The 20,329-nt window shown below is 38.4% G+C and overlaps 1 protein-coding gene across 1 annotated transcript in view; it reads right to left on the bottom strand.

Moving 5' to 3' along the window:
• LOC128533699 (calcium-activated chloride channel regulator 1-like) overlaps positions 1-13,099 on the bottom strand; it is a 28,992-nt gene extending 15,893 nt beyond the window's left edge. Inside the window, exons 1-6 of the mRNA XM_053507993.1 lie at positions 12,936-13,099; positions 1,337-1,474; positions 1,034-1,184; positions 843-948; positions 580-742; positions 183-410 (exon numbers count right to left, since the gene is read on the bottom strand). Of these exons, the coding sequence (XP_053363968.1) occupies positions 183-410; positions 580-742; positions 843-948; positions 1,034-1,184; positions 1,337-1,474; positions 12,936-13,085 (936 nt within the window). The 5' untranslated portion in view covers positions 13,086-13,099. The remainder of the gene's footprint in view (positions 1-182; positions 411-579; positions 743-842; positions 949-1,033; positions 1,185-1,336; positions 1,475-12,935) is intronic.
• Between the last annotated feature and the right edge of the window lie 7,230 nt (positions 13,100-20,329).

The raw sequence follows: 20,329 nt of genomic DNA, 5'->3' as shown, positions 1-20,329 counted from the left end.
TGTATTTTGTAACAAATATCTTAAGCCAGGTCTTGCCTTATTTTCTTTGGGTAAGTAATTTGGGAAAGATATTTTTTGAAAGCTTTTGATTTCTGTACATTTATCTTTCATTATAGACATTAATATGCTATACTTTGAGCTGTTTTTCTTTAAGAGGGTAATTTTAAACTGATTTTACATACCTTCATGCTTCCTGAGACATCAAGGACGAGACAGACAACCCGAGATCCTCTCTGTATCACTTTAAATGTTGGTGCTGGTGGTGCAGATTGAAGAGGCTTTAGATTGTGAAGGACATCTTTATCTACCGAGTCTTGAAAGATTACAGTTCGTATTGCTTTTCCACACTTTTTATTCTGCTCATTGGGTGCTTCAATGTTGTGTTCTTCTTCTTGACAAAATGTTTTCATCTGCAAAAAGTTTTGTAGAAGTTACTTATTTAAAACTGATGGCATACCGTTTTTTGTTGTTGTTGTTGTTGCTCATTTTAGTTTTTAGAACTATTTCAGCATTTTTAAGAATTTATTAAAAACTATTTTTTTGTTCTGTGGAGTATTCGGTCTGTGGAGTTCTACTTACAGAATCTATATTTTGATTGTACATTATAGAGGTATTTGCATTTTGCACTGCATCTGGAAAGAAATGACAGCTAGATGTGGGTAGGCCATCTTCACCAGACTCGCAAGGGTAAGTTTCTTGATTAACAATTTCATACCACTGGCCAGAAATCTTATCTGTACAGCTGAAATAAAAAAAAAACAACTTACTGACAGCAATTGGTTTACTGTGCATTTAAAATCTATAAATTTGTTAGTTATAGAAAATAAACCAGCACATTAAACCTTGTATGTTGAATCTGACCAGCAGACCAGTAAAAGGGCTGTTTCACATTATATTCATCAAATACCCCCCATCTGAGGTGAGCCCATTCATGCAGAAAAACCTTTCCTGAAAGGAATAATAATAATAATAATAATAATAATAGTTGTTACTAAGCTGTTATGGTGTGTGTTCATCACAGCTTAGCTATTACCTCTAGGTCCATATGGTTTAATAAAACTGTTGTTTAACATAAAGTTTGGTGTAAAATGAATGTATTCAGCTTCGTTTCCACAACCCCCAGTCTGATAAGTGTAGGGCTCATCACCAAGTACAGGATGTGGGCTGTCAATTCTTATTCTGCCCTAAAAATAAATACAAGTTTTCTACATACAGATTAAATATAATACATACAATTTCTAAAATGAATGATTGGCATGTTGATATAAATAAATAAGTATATAAATACACCCCACAACCACTATACATTACAATAAATCTGAATCAACAATTTTACCTTGCTGAAGGAATCTGTTTTTGCTCTCTCATACGTTCCTGTTTTCCAGGTTGGTGGTACTAGTATTTTCACCTCCTTGAAGAACACCTTGTGGTCTAAAGCTTCAAACAGATATTCTGATCCACTGATAAGCATTTCCTATGGACATTGTGGCAAATTATTCATGTATCTTTATACATCAATCTATTCATATTATGCAATTTAATCCATGGATAGATAGTAATGTAAGTATATTTTTGGTATGCATGTTACAGTACCACTATATCCACTTGTATACCACTTGTATATTCATGTTAAGGGATAAAATATAAAATAGTGTTTGCAGTTAAAACTCAAGCAGAGTTTCGGAAGTTTCAAAATTCATCCCAGAAGCGTGTTTGCATATCAAACACTCGTATATCAAAGCAAATTCCCCCATAAGAAATAATGGAAACTCCACCGATTCTTTCCACAACCCAAAAATATTCTAAATAGACAGATTATTGATCACGTTCACTGGTGAAGGCGAATAGTGACACAGGAAAAAAAGAGAGAAAACCATAAAAACATTCATTTTACCTGTAGTTTTAAAAGAAAAGTTTTTAAAATTACAGTGCAAAACACGTTGCTTTAACAGCTTATAGAAGTTTAATTCATGATGGTACACTGACAGAGGAACCAAGTGTAAAAAAATCAATAACTTCTATTTTTACTTTTTGTTGTATGTTTTCTATATCAATGGTTACTTTAGATCAGTTTTTTTTAAAGATTTTAAAGAAAAGACTTTGTGTAACTCAGATTACAGATTATTTACACGTTGAAAGCTAACTCAACTCATATGTGATGGTCTAGTGCAGGGGCCGGGTAACCTTAAACACACAACAAGCCATTTGGACCTGTTTCCCAAAGAAAAGAAAACACCGGAAGCTACAAAACCGTTTTGACATCCAAAATAAGAGTGTTAAAATAAGATAATACTGCATATATAGTTTTCCCCCTATATGCTATGTATAGAAAACAAAAACATTTTTAAACTCAAGACACTGGGTTGAAGGTTACTTTCAAATAAAATACTCAATGTATATTTGAGTCCTCCTCATATTTATAAAAAAAAAAAAGATAGAAAATGCAGCAAATTAAAATTGCCATCTGCCGTCATCCTTTTATCGTGTGTACTGGAGTGTACAGTCAGCGGTCAACCAGACAAAAAGAGCGTGAAAAAAGATATTTATTATCATAATTATTGATGATGACGTCATATTAATATGACAATAATTAAGACTTTAATTTAATCAAGAAAACTTTAGTAGTATATAGACTAGTAATCTGTAAAAAAATTATAAATCTCGGGACACCTTTAATCAATTATTATTATTATCAATAATACGGAGAATATGACATCAGTGCAGGTGACTTTTTCAGAGTGTTCTTAATGTTTCAAGTTTTGTAGAGGGAAGTTCCCTTCACCGACATTTACCGCAAATGAAGCAGTAGGGAGCGCCCTGTAAAGTAAACATTTTCTAAACAATGCTATTAAACATTAACCCTGTCTCCCCATGAAAAAATATATGGTTAAACTTTAATTACATCATGCACAAGGACACTCAACTGTCTTAAACATTCCTTATCTGATAGCAGATGTTAATTAACACCCTAATGCTATTACAATGCCTGCTTTGACAAACAGATTTTTTTTTTCTTTTTAAAACAAGTATAGTACCAGATTTTTTTAACTCAAGGTCCTCGTATATATTAGCATTGATAAAAATAGCTAGACTTTTACCTAATCTGTTGCCTCAACGATCAGCTAAGCATCCCTGACCTTCAAAATGATCATGGCACAAAATGCACTGATAATTCATGAATTAACTTTAGTTTCTTCCATTATTACTAATCACACAGTCACCTCACCTGTAGTGTTAGAGAACTTAAAATAAATAAATAAATAAAACTGTCCTACCTAAAATGTGGATAAAACATCAGATTTATATGAAAACATAGAAAAAAATAATAATAATTGCTTTTTGTGACAAAGCAGATCCAGCCAGTGGCCTCCGAGTGGCGCAGTGGTAAAGCGCTCGCCCTATCATCCAGAGATCGCTGGTTCGAACCCCGGGTGATGCTGTTTTCCTCTCACAGCCGGAGGCACAGAGAGAGCTGATTGGCCGAGCTCTCTCAGGGGGGAGGGATGAGAGGTACTTGTGCTCCCACATTAATCACGGCTCTACAGCCAATCAGTGGCGTCTGTGAGCTCGCGCACACGGAAGGAGCGGCTAGCGCTTTCCTCCGAGTGTGTTACTCCGCCCCTAACGGTGCGTGAGCGAGCAGTTCGAAAAGATGCGGTCGGCTCGCGTCACGTGGTTCGGAGGAAACACGAGATAGCTTTCGTCCTCCCGACTGAGTGGTTGTAGTAGCCTTGATGTGTGTGGGAGCCTCCTAGTGACGGGGAGTAATTGGCCACGACTAGATTGGGGAGAAAATCGGGAAAAAAAAAAAAAAAAAAGCAGATCCAGCCAATCATGACTCCTGAGGGGAAACCCTTTTTGATTAATTTATTCGTTCAACAAACTCTGTGCGCATACCATGTATAGACAGAGTATGCAGAAGACAATGCACCTACAAACTCCCAAAATTCTAAAGAAACAGAAACAATAGTGCGGTACAGCATGGAATTCGAAAAAAAGTAAAAAAAAAGACAACTTAACCTTCAAATATGACTAGACAGATCAATGTATGTTTTTTCTTTCTATGGGTAAAACCAGTTTGTCTCGTATGTTCCAAAACCATAGGACTAATAACAGGCAGTATTTGCTTGTGATTTGCCACTATAAAACATGGGTTGTTAGAGCTAACATATCGACACCAGTCCGAGGTCAGGGTATGTAAAATAACAGAACTGGCAACCTATTGTAAATGTGTACATAACAAGAGTACAAATAGAAATATTTCAACAATATTTTCACTTTTTTCTGTCTGAATGACATGCTTATCTTCTCACATTCATTAGAGCAACACAACGGCAACTTACGTAAGATACTTTGGAGGCCCCTAAAAAAACAGCTCTGCGTCAAAACTAAGAAATGCAAGTTTTATTTAAATTTAAGCATTTGACAGATGCTCTTATCCAGAGCAACATACAAAAAGTACTTCCGCTTAAGAAGTTTCTGTTATTTGAGGTTTGGTTAGATACATAAACTGGGTTATTAGGTTACTAACTAAGTGCCATCAGTCAAACATAGTCGGGAAGTTTTTTTTTTTCGGTGGGGTGGAGGTGGAGGGATTAGTCCAAGTATTAAAGAAACAGATACGTCTTGAGTTGTCGATTAATTGTCAAAGCCTCTGCTGTACGGGCATCTAGAGGAAGCTTATCCCACAACCTACAGTAGGTACCAGAATAAAAAAAGAGTTTAAATGAATGTCTTCCTCTATCCCTGAGAGATGGTGGGACGAGGGAGCAGTGCTGGAGGATCGAAGGGAACGTGGTGCAGTGCGTGGTGTGATTAGAGCAGGCAGGTAAAAGGATGATGGGCCATTTTTAGCTTTGTAGGCAAGCATCAGCATCAGCTTTGAATTTGTTGAAGGCTGCTACATAAAGCCAGTGTGGTGAGCACAGTAGTGGTGATGTGGGAGAACTTGGGAAGGTTGAAAATGAGACGCGTGTCTGCATTCTGAATCAGATGCAGAGGATGAACAGTGGACAGAGGAAGACCTGCCATGAGTGAACTGCAGTAGTCAATTCTTATATAATAACAGGGGACTGAACAAGCACCTAAATAGATTATGAAGAAACAAAATTCCGGATTCTTTTAAAGTAAAAAGAAATCGACAAAAGCGAGTAAGGAAAATGACAGATAATTGTCCACAGTTACCCCAAGATTGCGGGCTGTGGCTGAAGGAGTGATCTAATTGTTTTCCAGGCAGATCAAAAGTTTTTGACCGGGAGATGAATCACCAGGGATGAACAGCAGTTCGGTTTTACTCAGATTGAGCTTCAGCTGATGAGCTGCCAGACATTATGAGATCCGGGTGGAAACCTGTTTGTCTGAGGGAGGAAATGAGAGATTAAGTTGCGTGTCATTTGCATAACAATCGTATGAAAAAGCCATGCGATGATATGACCTAACCAAGAGATTGGGTATAGAGGGAAAACAAAAAAGGCCTAAGTACTGAGCCCTGTGGGACACCAGGAGAGAGTCTGCATGGGGCAGATGTGGATCCCCTCCATGTCACCTTATACAACCTCTTCTAGGTAAGAAGTTCTATTGCAGCACAGTTTGTTTTCTGGGTTTTATCATCGCTTATCATCGGTTTTATCATCGATTTAAATAGACCCTGCCAAGACCTCAAGCAAGACCCAATTTTTCTGGTTGGAACAGGTAGCCAGGGCATTTCTAGAGTTGAAAAAGCGATTTACCTCAGCTCCTATTCTCATGCAGCCAGACTCTTCCTTTCAGTTTATGGTCAAGGAGCTATCACAATACATGTTCACTTGAGCTGTGAAATGCATAAGGTATTTAACTGGGGAGTACATTTACAGAATTTATTACAATATATCCATCATATACAGTTTCCACACAAAAGCGACTTTAACTCATGGTCAGTATAAAATAACCAGTGGTTTGTTTGTTCCAAGTGGAAATCCAGATACCTTCATTTTTACCCACATAACTGCACATTTCTGTGGTCTGTAAGCCACAGCCATCTCAAGCACCTGTGGATGGGTTTGAGATGCTGCATGATGCAGAGGTGGATGGCAGATTTACCAGCTAACATGAGCAACATGCTACGCACCAATTTATCCAGCATAAATTATGGTGTGGTTTTAATCTCTGGCTGAATTTGTATCAGACTCTAGAAGACTGACCCTCCTGTTTTGCCAGAGGCAGGTTCTGAAAGTCCTTTTTTAGCACTTATTCTCTATCTTTGTTTTAAGGAGCTCTTATTGTTGGTGTGGTAAGTATTGGTGAGGGTTTTGTTGAGGTCAGAGAACAGCAAGGACTCCAAGAATTGTATCATCATCACTCTTCCAAGGTTTCCTCACCAATGTAACAAAAGTGATTTTAAGATAAAAAAAACTGAGACAGGCAGTAAACGTGAGCTTACCCTATTAAATTTTATGAGCACTCATTATGCACATATAAACTGCACAATCTTCTCCCTGCTTTACTCCTTTACGCCTTTAATAGGCTGATTAATCAGAAGTTGGTTAATCATTGATAGGGCTTTTCAGTGGTCTCTGGAGTGAGCCTCGCTGGTGTTTTCCCTGTTGTTTCTTGTTGGTCTGTGTTGATGGCAAAACAGAACTTGGGTAACCACTGGTCCCAGTTTTGATGATGTTGACCGACATAGGACGCAATTATTGTTTTAAATACACAGTTTATTCTTTCTGTTAAGTTGGTTTGTGGATGCTAACTAGTAGTTAGTTTCTGGACACTACCCCTTTTTTGCAAAGCTCTGCCAGTAGTTTGGATGTGACCTTGGGACCTTGATCAGAAATCAAGTATTTGGGGATGCCCCATCAGGTAAAGATCTATTCCCGCAGACTTTCAAAATTTTTTTTGTGTCTTTACGTCCCTCAGCAGAAACATCTCCATTAAATTTGGTGTAATAGTCCACCACCACCAGCAGGTAAGCATTTTGTGTTTTGCTCAGCCCCAATATGCCCAGCCCCAAAGTCTCCTGGTTCAGAGATGACCTTAAGTAGCCTCAGCAATGTTTTTAGCCTCCCAAGATGTCCACCCAATGGGTTGTCATGGAAATAATCTAAGAAGCACTGTGTTAGTGATTGGGGGACCACTAGTTGTTTTTTCTTGTTTCTAGGTCACTTTACACCTGGTGATGTTCAAAGGAGACTTTCTGGTCTTGTGCAGTCCTGGACAGGGCATTAGGACCCAGGTTGAGACAACCTTTTCAGTGGGGGACCAGGAAGACTAACTGCTGCAGCGTCTGCGTCTAATTCATGACCTGGTATTGACAGGGTGACATGGTCAGTAAATGGCTCCATTTTTTCATATCCCAGACCATCTTCAAACACTCTTTTTCCAAGGTGGAGTAATTCTGCTCAGCTCCTCTCAAGGTCAGGGGGGCCGTATGCTATGATCTATAACCCTTTTAACTTCGGCTGACTGTTAGATCAGGATAGACCCCAGGCCCTTGTCACTGGCATCCATGTACAACTGAAAGGGTTGGTTAACACACATTGTATGTATATATACAGTGGTGTGAAAAACTATTTGCCCCCTTCCTGATTTCTTATTCTTTTGCATGTTTGTCACACTTAAATGTTTCTGCTCATCAAAAACTGTTAACTATTAGTCAAAGATAACATAATTGAACACAAAATGCAGTTTTTAAATGAAGGTTTACATTATTAAGGGAGAAAAAAATTCCAAACCTACATGGCCCTGTGTGAAAAAGTGATTGCCCCCCTTGTTAAAAAATAACTTAACTGTGGTTTATCACGCCTGAGTTCAATTTCTGTAGTCACCCCCAGGCCTGATTACTGCCACACCTGTTTCAATCAAGAAATCACTTAAATAGGAGCTACCTGACACAGAGAAGTAGACCAAAAGCACCTCAAAAGCTAGACATCATGCCAAGATCCAAAGAAATTCAGGAACAAATGAGAACAAAAGTAATTGAGATCTATCAGTAAAGGTTATAAAGCCATTTCTAAAGCTTTGGGACTCCAGCGAACCACAGTGAGAGCCATTATCCACAAATGGCAAAAACATGGAACAGTGGTGAACCTTCCCAGGAGTGGCCGGCCGACCAAAATTACCCCAAGAGCGCAGAGACAACTCATCCGAGAGGCCACAAAAGACCCCAGGACTACATCTAAAGAACTGCAGGCCTCACTTGGCTCAATTAAGGTCAGTGTTCACGACTCCACCATAAGAAAGAGACTGGGCAAAAACGGCCTGCATGGCAGATTTCCAAGGCGCAAACCACTTTTAAGCAAAAAGAACATTAAGGCTCATCTCAATTTTGCTAAAAAACATCTCAATGATTGCCAAGACTTTTGGGAAAATACCTCGAGACAAAAGTTTAACTTTTTGGATGGTGCATGTCCCGTTACATCTGGCGTAAAAGTGACACAGCATTTCAGAAAAAGAACATCATACCAACAGTAAAATATGGTGGTGGTAGTGTGATGGTCTGGGGTTGTTTTGCTGCTTCAGGACCTGGAAGGCTTGCTGTGATAGATGGAACCATGAATTTTACTGTCTACCAAAAAATCCTGAAGGAGAATGTCCGGCCATCTGTTCGTCAACTCAAGCTGAAGCGATCTTGGGTGCTGCAGCAGGACAATGACCCAAAACACACCAGCAAATCCACCTCTGAATGGCTGAGGAAAAACAAAATGAAGACTTTGGAGTGGCCTAGTCAAAGTCCTGACCTGAATCCTATTGAGATGTTGTGGCATGACCTTAAAAAGGCGGTTCATGCTAGAAAACCCTAAAATAAAGCTGAATTACAACAATTCTGCAAAGATGAGTGGGCCAAAATTCCTCCAGAGCGCTGTAAAAGACTCGTTGCAAGTTACACAATTGTCAATCACAAACGCTTGATTGCAGTTATTGCTGCTAAGGGTGGCCCAACCAGTTATTAGGTTCAGGGGGCAATTACTTTTTCACACAGGGCCATGTAGGTTTGGATTTTTTTTCTCCTAAAATAATAAAAACCATCATTTAAAAACTGCATTTTGTGTTTACTTGTGTTATCTTTGACTAATAGTTAAATGTGTTTGATGATCAGAAACATTTTGTGTGACAAACATGCAAAAGAATAAGAAATCAGGAAGGGGGCAAATAGTTTTTCACACCACTGTGTGTATATATATATATATATATATATATATATATATATATATATATATATATATATATATATTATAAAATTCTTAACATTTTAATGGTTGGTGATTGGTGCAGATATTCACACTATTTTGGGAGAAAAGGAGGGCCCTAAGCTATAAAAGAAATTGAACGAAACAACCCTAGGGATTTGCAGTTCCTACAGATATTAGTAGCAACAGAAATGGAGGCAAAGATGTTTTATTCCACAAAGAATGTTGCCATTTGTGCGGGCAAAAAACAAAGAGTAAGAAAGCCTTTTATTAATATATTGTAGTTATTCAGTTACCGATTTTTCCACTTACTTTATTTGACATTCTGATTTTGTTGTGCTTATATTCTAACTCTTTACTGTCTGTACAGTGTTCTGGAAAAAAGAACAAGTCACCTCAAAGCACAAAAGAAATTGTGATTACGGTTAGCCCCAAGAGGGAGCCAGACGCAGAGACTCCATCTTGTGTTCCCTTTTGTTTTCTTTTAGTTTGAACTGCATTTCCCAATGTGCACCTCGGTCAGGTGATTGGAGCGCTCACCTGAACCGAGGCAGATAATTAGAAGTGACTGATTATAAAATTATATTTTATATTAAAATTATATTTTGGTTATAAATAGCCCTTTGTTCAGTTGATTTGCGTCTGGCATCTGTTGTGTTTCATATGCTGTTTTGTGTACGTATGGTTTGGGTAATCTTCTGTGAATTCTCCATGTCTTGGTGTCATGCCATTTCTCCTAGTTCTCCAGTCATGTGTAGCTCATAGCTAGGTGTAACTCCTAGTCTTGTTTTGCCCATTATCTTGTTTAGCTCCAGGTTATGCTTAGTTCTATTATGTTTAGCACTTAGCCATGTTTAGTTTGTTTAGATAAAGTTCCTGTTTAAGTTTAGCTCTGTGTTTAAGTTGTAGTTCTTAGTGTTAGTTTCACCTCATTAGCCTAGCTCCTATTTAGGTTAGCTACAGGTTAGCTTAGCTCCTGTTAATTTATGTTCATGTTGAGTTTTTCCTTATTAAAAGACTTCCTTGTTATTACCTTTGCATATATTCCTCATGATATGAAGCCCTCGCACAGCACCCGTGACACCCGGCTCATAAAAAAGAAAACAGTATGTATTTTTCTTGCAACAACATTAAACAATCTATACATGTCAGTGGTGGGCTAAAGATATTAAATGCTTTTTACGTTGGCTTTTACAGGATACTTTTCACTGATTAAATGTCAGCGCTCCGCTGTAACCAGCAGATCAAAGGAGAAAACACACACAAATTCTCTGTGCATTCACACTTACAGCATGAGACGTGCATGCGGACAAACACAAACTCTCCGTGCACACACACAATCTCTTAGTGCAGATACACCATGCAGGGAACAACTAAACAACAGGTCTTCCCTTTGTATTACACCTGGCCATAAATAAAAATTAATATTTAGGCCTAAAAAGATGCTTTAAAATTAATCTAAAATTAATGCATCGGAGTGTATAAACCTGCGGCCATAACAAAATGCAGCGTTTTGATTAAAAAGATGATAGACGCGTGCGATTTATCCCCAAGAGCGCGCACTAAACTGATGCGTGTCTCTCATTACATTTACATTTGGGCATTTGGCAGACGCTCTTATCCAGAGCGACTTACATTTTTATCTTACTACACATCTGAGCAGTTGAGGGTTAAGGGCCTTGCTCAAGGGCCCAACAGTGGCAACTTGGTGGTTATGGGGTTTGAACCTGGGATCTTCCAAACCGTAGTCCAATGCCTTAACCACTGAGCTACTTCTGGCCTCCTGGTCTCTCCCTCACTTTCTCGCTCACACTCTTTCGCTGGCATCTTAGACACACAAAGGCTTAGACTTTGGCCCTGACACCTTTTACTGGTGTGACCTACAGTAATGACCACACGAAGTGTCACGGTATCACAACCCTTTATATAAACACGCTGCCAGGTGCGGCTCATTTAGGCTGATTGCCTGACAGCAGCATTGCCTGGCAACCGCGTGTACAAATGGCCGCTCCTTTGCCTGTTTAGAACTCTGCGTCGTAGCATCCTGCGGATCTGCCCGTTTTAAACAGTTAATGCGCGGCTTTGCCCCATACATATATGTCACATATATGTCCACAAATGCACTTATGAACTCATCATAAATAATAAACCTTTATATCCTCAGGAGGGGTCATTACATTGTTTTAGCGATAATTTCATGGAAGCGAGTTCAGAACTAAATCGCTGCTCCTGCTTCATCTAAAGCACTGTCACACTAAACACACATCCGAGAAGCTTTAAATAAAATGAACGAACTAATGAATTTTCTTAAAACATTATAAAATAAAGTAGAGCTTTCATTTTTGTTATAGTAGGAAGCCCCTAGATGGACAAAGAAGGAGAAAAATCGGCAGAAAAAAGTAAAAAGTTTTTGGGTTATAGCGCAAAAGTTTTGGGTTATATCGCAAAGGTTTTGGGTTATAATGCAAAACATAATTTTTTTTTCTTTAGACGTTTTTTTTTCTTTCTTTGTCCCCTTGACTCTGTAGTAGGTTCTCTCAGTTGAATATGAAAAAAAATATCGCTGATTATCAACGCAGAAATGAATAATGCATGTCAAAGTGCAAGTTGATCTTGTAGCTAAACTATTTGCTTTGGGTGAAAGCGAGATCTAGTGATCATTGTGTGTCAGCGACAGCTTCCTATTGAAAACAATATGACCGGTGAATCGCGTTAAAAGTAGGTGACACTGGCGCGGCGCTTCTAGTGTTAAACAATGTCTAATGAAATATCAGTTTGTAAGGTATTTAAGGATTTTTTTTTTCATTTAATATTTTCATAAAAAAATTATTACAATGTTGCTGTTTACAATAATCAGGAAACAGTTTTGCTCTATAAGGATAATATGATAGGATAGGATTGCATTCTTTATAACTATTCATAACAGTTGCACATATTGTATAGATAATAACATTTCTCATTCCACTCTCCATAACAATTTGAACACATGTATATATTCTTCTCGAATCATTGCATCCATTTATAATCATTGCACTAATTGTATATAACTCCTCTGTATACTGTTTACGTATGCATTTTTTATTAAGGTGTAAAATGCCTTTGTTCATTGCGCCCACCTATAATCATATGCACTTATTGGATATCTATCTCCTTCACTGTGTAGTGTTTATATACAGTATGCAAATTATTTGCACAGCGACAAATGTGGTTAAATGTGGCTAACTGTAATTTGTGGCCCTGTGTCTAATGCTGAATTTAATCTAATTGATTTTAATTTAATTGATTTTTTATTTAATTTATTTAATTTAATTAATTTTGTGTTCCTGAAATTGATTTTTAACATTACTTTACATATGTCTGAATGTTTAACTGAATTCTAGACAAAATGATGCTTGAGAAACGAATGCATATGCATAGGAATGCATAGGACCATGCAGAGGACCCAAACCCCAGCCACTGGATGCGTTGCCAGTCCCAAGCCCGGATAAAATGGGAGGGGTGTGTGAGGAAGGGCATTCAGTGTAAAGTTTTCCATTATTTTAACTGATATAAGATGATTACTCATACTTAATGCATGAAGACCTATAAGTCACACTTGTCAAAATCAATAATTAACATTATTGTACTATAAACTAATAAACATCTCATAAAAGCCACATACCATTTCATTCTTGGTAGCATCAACATCAGAACTATATTAAGTTATATCGCCCTGTATAAAAAAACAATGAAATCTCTTTATTCCAAATGTATTTAAGCATGTATAAATACCTTGATTTGATTGATAAGTTCTTCATTCTCTGGCACAGCAGGGCTGATGACTATAAGGATGTCAGTGTACCCATTTCCATCCAGTCTGATAGTTGTAACAGGTCCCAGTGCACTAAGACACAGAACGAATACAGAAAGCACGAGTTCCATGATTGCAAAACTGAAAGAAGGAATCCTAGGAGGTGATATTTATCTTGTAAACCACACCCATTGGTTCAAAAATAGGAGGTCCTTAAGACCTTTAAGTCTTTTCTCTCAGCACATTCATAAATCACTCTTAAAACTACTAACTAATTTCAGTGACCTAAATGTGTCGCTTTCCTCCTGTTAATAGTACGTTGTTTAAATATTTTTTTAATGAAAATGTCATAATAGTATTTTAAAAACACTTACTAATGTTAAAAGATTGTTTGACAGTAGACTGGGGCTTAAATAAATTAAATAACAATTTAATGTCCTCACTCATCTCACTGCTGAAAACAATCATGATTTTAATTTGTATATTTCCTTATAGCAAAATTCATTTCTGGTTATGCAACTGACTGAAAAAACACTCGACTTGTTTTTAGAGACGAGTATAACTTTCTAACAGCGCACAGCCTGCGTTCAGACAGTGAGAAAGCACATCCCCAATCAAACTGGAGCTTACTGGTAGACAAATCCAATGAAGTTAATTTAGGAAAACAAAGGAATACAAGTCTTGCTAAATCTGAGTCTTAAGAACTTGTGTAGCAGATGGAAGCTGTTGCTGGAGAGCTGGGGTCTGTTTTTTTTTTTTTTTTTTTTGTGGTTAGTTAAAGTTTCCTGTCAACACAGGATGACACATTTTGTGGTCATTTTGTCGGAACAGAATATGTGCTGAACTGCTGGTTATTTAGTTAAGTTATGCATTTATTTGTCATTAATTTATTTATAAATAAATGTTATTTATACCATACTGCACAGTGAAATTCGTTCTTCAACATAGCTGCGGTCAGAGCATGCAGGGTCAGCCATGATACTGCCCTGGAGCAGATAGGGTTAAGGTCCTTGCTCGAGAGTCCAACAGCAGCAATCTGGGAGAGCTGGGTGAACCGCCAACCTTCCCATCAGTAACTCAGAGCCTTAACACAATAAACCACCACTGCAATTATGGACACAATCATACAGAGCACATTCCACTTCAGGCTGATCCAAGCAGAGTGCGGCAAAGGATCACTTATATCCACCACAATCAGCCTTGTATATATTGAGATATTTTTCAATAAAGGACACTATCTATCTATGTATCTATAATTTTACATATGCTTCTGCATTAAATTTCATGCAGAAAAAGAAATAAGTAAAAAATATAGTTGCATGCAACGATGATCGGCCCAAGCTCCCTGTGCCATCGCCACCCTGGGAGCACCATACAACCTGTGTGTTATTTGAGTGTGTTAAGACCTCGGAAAAAACAACGCCACCTTGTTGCCCGCACAACTTGCAAACGCTACACACTATACAGGCCTAATGTCAGTTTGGGCCCTAAATATTTGTTAACTGCGTTAGTGTGTGAGTGTGTGTGGGTTAGTGTGTGTGAGAGTGAGGGAGAGGGGTGGGTGTGTGATGTGTGGATGTGTCAGTCTGTATGTGACGAGTAAATGTGTTTGTGCATGTTCTTGTGTGTGAGTCTGTGTGTTTAGATCTGTGATGTGTTTGTTAGTATGTGTGTGATGTGTGTGTGAGACATGTGACTTGTTAGTGTGTGTGGGTGTGTGAGTTTTTGCAGAAGAGCGTGTGAGACAGGGATGTGAGTGTTGAAATTTGCGATGACAGTGTGATGAGTGTGTTTGTGTATGCGTGCGTGCGTGCGTGCGTCTGTGTGAGTGTGAGAGTGTTAACATTTGTAATGTGTGTCTGTGTACAATAGGCAGCAGTTGCTGGAAAATAAGCATTACAGTATGATGTTACTTAATGTGATGTCACTGAACATGTCACTGAATATAATGTCACTCAAGATAATGTCACACAGTAGGTTATTAAATATTTTTCAGCGTAAGTTTAGGACATTATCACGGCTAACCTTTTTGAGAGATCAAAAATCCCTCCCCAATTTTGCGTCCTCAATGTCTTTAGATCTCATCGACCCGGTTTGGTGGTGTTTGCATCAAAATCCATCCGGTTGTTTTTGCGAACAGTTAAAAAAAGTTGTTCAGCTCAATGAACTCTAAATGTGTACCAAGTTTTGGGTGCATACGTGAAAAGCTAAATCTTGTGTGGCCACGTGACTCTCAGGCATCCTAATGGCAGCAGATTCCAACTTGCCTGCAAATTGTCATGAGTTTTTAAGCATGGTAAGACCCCCAAAGGCCAAAAGTGTGGAAAAAAATCCTTATGAAAACAAGAGGGTCCTAAATACGTACAATGAAATGTACAGTATGTGATGTTGGACCTGGATCTGGGTGAAAACAGTAGAATGCAAACAGTGGAAACATAATTGTCTAAGATAAGAAAAAATTGCACAAGTTATACTAATGCCTAGAATAACACAGTCCTGGTGTAGTGTTTGGTGCAGTAAAGTGTCTGGTGCATTAGCAGCAGCATGGGAAAGAGGGGAAAACCGCTGAGTTTGCTATAGTTGCTTTCAGTTCTCAGCAGCTACGTGTATGTGAGTGTGTGTCAATGTGTGTGTATGTGTGTGTGTGGGGGGAGGGGCACAAACAGTCTGTGTCCTGGATGGGTTGGATCCTTGATGATGTTACTAGCTCTCTTGTGTAGATGGCCAGCATAAACTGTGTCGAGGTTGGGGAAGTATTAATGGTCTATGTTAAATCCTTTATTATTTGCAAACCCAGGAATTTGACATTGTTAACCCTCTCAACCTCCTACCCATTTATGTGTGATCTCCTTTGTTTCAGAACCAGTTCACTATCCACACACCACTCAACCAGATGTTGAACCTCCTCTCTGTAGTGTCTCTCGTCATTTTCTGAGAGAGAACATCTCATCTGGACCATCCCAACACATGAGAGCAGTCCCACTATTGTGGTGTCATCAGCAAACTTCCCTATGATGTTAGAAGAGTGGATGGGTTTGCAGTCATGTGCAAATAGGGTGAAAAGCGCTGGACTGAAGACACAGCCCTGCATTGCTCCTGTATTCAGGTTAAAAATGGATTATGTGTGAATGCCCACCCTGACATTCTGTGGTCTGTTAATGAAAAAGTCCAGGATTCTTGAACAAAGTGTGGTGGTTAGTCCCAGGGCACTATTGTATTAAATGCAGAGCTAAAATCTACAAATAACATTCTAACATATTTGTTGGGATGCTCCAGATGAGACAGGGGAATTGGTGGCTGTCCAGATCAGTGAGAATGTTGGCTTTGATGTGGGAAAGGACAAACCTCTGAAAGCACTTCATAATAATTGGTGTCAGAGCAACTGGGCGAAAGTCTTTCTAAAATCTTACTGTTTAATTTTTATGCATGGAAACAATAGTTGTGGATTTGAGGCACGTACAGTAGGGAATACAGCCTGTTGCATGGACGGGTTGAAGATGTTGGTAAACACCTCCGCTCGTTGGTCGGCACATCAATCACTTCAGTGTCATGTGACTAGGTTCTGGCACCCTATTTGGTCTCGCTGCTTTGTTGATATTAATCTTCTTAGAATGTATCTCACTATCTCACCTGATGGCATTCAAAGACATGGCAATGCCTCGGTTTAAATTGTCTTAAAATTAATTTCATTTTCTAAAAGTGGGCTATCTGATAGTGTTAACTATGCGAATGTTGCGATTTGTGAATATTTCAAAAACAACATACTGTATTTGAAACAAACAAACAAAATCTATATTTTCAAGTAAATATTTATATATGCACATAAGAATCTTTCAGTGTGTGGCCTGGCACCCTGTCTGGTCCTACCGCTTTGTTGATATTAATCTACTTAAAGTGGATCTCACCTGATGACATATAAAGACGAGTACCGGATTCTCTATGGGTGGTGGAGTTTTCACTTTGCTGGTGTGATTGTCAAAGCGCGTGAAGAACTGGTTCAGGGTGTCAGGAAGCGTGGTGTCGCCTTAAGCAGGGAACGCACATTTCTGTCAAGCCATGGTTTGGGAACACTTGTTAGTCTTGGTGGTTAACACAGTATCAGTGCAAAAGGCTATGTACAGTAGGCTAAAACAGATGAACAGATGTGGCCATTAATAATGCATGTTTTTTCCCGTGGAAGGCTCCCATTCTTCCCGCGGAATGCTGCCAGATTCCAAATTCAACATTTTAGAATTTAAATAAATGTTTTGTGGGGAATCGATTTGGCGCATGCGTCCCGTGACCATTAAATCTTACCTACTATAGTTAAAACATCTCTGTAATTTTACTCGGCTACTGATCTGCCATTTTGGCGCTGGTGGTTTAAAATTATGGTGAGGCGCACGCGTCTGTGGATGTGGCCTTGATGACATATTTTTGACAGTGGTGTAACACACTGCATAGGTGTATTTCGCATGTCGTCCGTGTGACAGAGGAATTGTAAAAAAAAGTATTGTGTCTGTAAATGGTCAGATTCGTATATTTTAGAGTTGTACTGTAACAAACACACAAAATCTTGTATCTGTAAACTGTTGTGGCCATAGATTTTGGAAGCCAACACAAAACACAGAATTACACACAAATCCTCTGAATTACGCATAATTATTTTTGATACATTTTTATCATATTGTGTTGTTGAGGGCCGGAATAGCCTGCAGGAAAAACTTTCTCCTTTCTCTGTGTTGGCCTTCAGGGAGCAGAAGCACTCCATTGATGGGGTGGCAGAGGTCCTTCACTCACTTTCCTGTCCAGCACTGCTTGCTGTACTGTAGATTGGTTGCTGGTCAGGGAGCTCAGTGCAGATGATGCTCTCAGCTGATTTTAACACTTACTGTAGAGCATGGTCATTTTTCCAAACCATGTTGTGATGTTTCCTTCAGGATACTCATTATAGTGAATGAATGAGGGTGAAAGGGTTTATTTATGAGCTACCTGGCACATTGTGCATCGGATGCTCCTCACCCTTGAGTAATAATAATAGTATAATAATAATATTGATTACAGGTGTCACAGAAGCATCAGTTATGGGTGTGTGCCAAAATATTTTTTCACCCCTCATTCACTCCAAAGGACTCACTGTCATGAGAATGAGCTGTACCAGTGCTTTCAGTTTTTCTTGGGAGGCCCCCGCTCCCAGTCAGGAGAGCCACCAATACATCAGAAGGTCACATGAAAAGGCACAGGCCTCACGCCTGTGGTCGGGTCAAAAAAAGGCTGCAAAGCGCACCATTGAGGAAGCGTGCGAGAGCACTGTCTGCATAAGTCCACTCCGTCACTCTGCTGACATCACCGCTAACTGCCTGCCAAAAGAAAAGTGTTAGGCCCAGGCACTTCCACTTTTGCCAAGAGCCAGCCATCACAATATACCCACCAAAAGGGATAAGGCCGTATTGCCCCTGTGTCACTTTGCGTCTGTGGGTCTGTGGATCTGTGGTGTGCCCCAAGCGAAAGACCTTACACAGGCCAATCTAAATTAAAACAACCAGTTAGAAGTATCTCATTAGAATTTAAGTTTGATAAATATTTATTTGAAAAAATAGCAGGACCCAACTGCTTATAGAAAGAAATCTATAACAACCTATAACAACTTATTAACCTTTAAGGAGATTAAATTTCAAAGCAAATATTTCAAACTGTTTAGTGAGTGACATTGATAATAAGGTGGACTTATGAAATACATTTTTATATAAATTGCCACACCTTCACCTTTCCTAGGGTAGTCGGAGGAAAATATGTTGTATCCTTGAAATGCAATGTCTTAATCTGAAACAGATTTCGCTGAGATTTATTCAATATATTAAAAAGTTAAAATATGCATAAATATAAGTAAATACAATCTGACAAAATACGACAACTCTACTGACTAGAGTTGGTCTGACTGAGGCCGGTTAGGGTTAGGTTATGCCTACACTGCCTGCTGATGTCTGCAAGCTGTTAAACATGATCCCTCTGCTTTTAACTTTATCTGCGTGTTTAGCTTAGCTAGCTAACTCCAGCTGCTGCCATAACAGTAACTGTAATTACCACATTCACACACTCATTGGATGGTCTCATTTCCTGAGTTGAGCTTTTAAGTTGTAATGTGAAAATGGCATGGACACTTATGTTACTACAAGGATTGGTTGAATTTGTATTGTTACTGTAGAACTCTGCTAACTGTTAAAAAAATAAGAACAGCCCAATGTTGTTATATAGAAGGTAGTCAATAAGAATGCCTATTACTGCTGTGCTCACCGCCACAGCAAAACAACAGTGGCTAAAATAAATCAGTTTAAGTGCAGGTGCAAGGTGACATTTTTATTTGCCCCAATTTTTAAATATAATAACAGCTTAAGTCATAAAAAGTCATAACAATATGTTGTATAGAAGAAATACTACAGTGATGGTAATTTCTACATCTGAGTACATATACAAGAAACATGAAAAGTCTAAACCAGAGCTATTGACATTTACTGTACAATAATTATAAAAAAAAAAACAAAGAAACAAACAAAAACATTGGTTTAATGTTATTTAGACAGACAATCAAGTTCACTAGCTGACAATTTTTTCGGTACAAAGAATAAACTGTTATATAGCCTATCTCTGTTTGTATCTGTTTATTGTTATTATTAAAAAAAAAAAAATTCAAGACATCAAACCTTAAATATAGAAATAACTGGAAAAAAACACTTTCAGAACAGAACATTACAATAACTTAAAAAAATCCACTCTAAAAAAATGTTGTGCTATTTCAAACCACATTGTTGGGTTATTCAAAATTCTGGGTTATTTTGTGTACTTTAAACACATTGTTGAGTTGCTTATGCTGGGTCAAATGAGATGTAGTTAGTCATTTACCAATGACCACCTGGTTGGGTTATTTTGACCCAACAACTGATTTATTCTTTATTCTCTGGCCTGCAAAATGTTAGAAATATTGCTGTTATTGTGTCACAACGTGTAGTTTTAAGAGTTGTTAAGGTGAGAATGCATGCTTGTACACCCAAAACCTCCATCGGTTATTGAAGATAGCATCTTTGTTTACCAAAAAAAGAAATAATTCAAAATCCCTAGGCGCCCAATGCAGCCTCATGTCTGAATGAACTTCTGAAAACTACAGGTGGCTGTGATGTCTCTGTAGTGGTTAAAACAGCGGATGTATTTTATAATACGGTTATAGTATCGCAGCTGTGTAAGGCATCCGGTACTCTGTGTTCCCCTGGGAGTTTCTCCAGCATACTGTATATCAGATTGATGGACATGAGTCTTCATCCGTTAAATTTTTTAGGATAACAGTTTTTAAAAAATTATTAAGACGGGGAATGTTTAATGTCATGTGGCCATTATAAGATTT

This window comes from Clarias gariepinus, chromosome 11 (assembly GCF_024256425.1).
Source record: "Clarias gariepinus isolate MV-2021 ecotype Netherlands chromosome 11, CGAR_prim_01v2, whole genome shotgun sequence".
In the NCBI taxonomy this organism is placed as follows: Eukaryota; Metazoa; Chordata; class Actinopteri; order Siluriformes; family Clariidae; genus Clarias; species Clarias gariepinus.
Note: the sequence above shows the minus strand (reverse complement) of the source record. Positions and strands in the feature narration are given on the sequence as shown.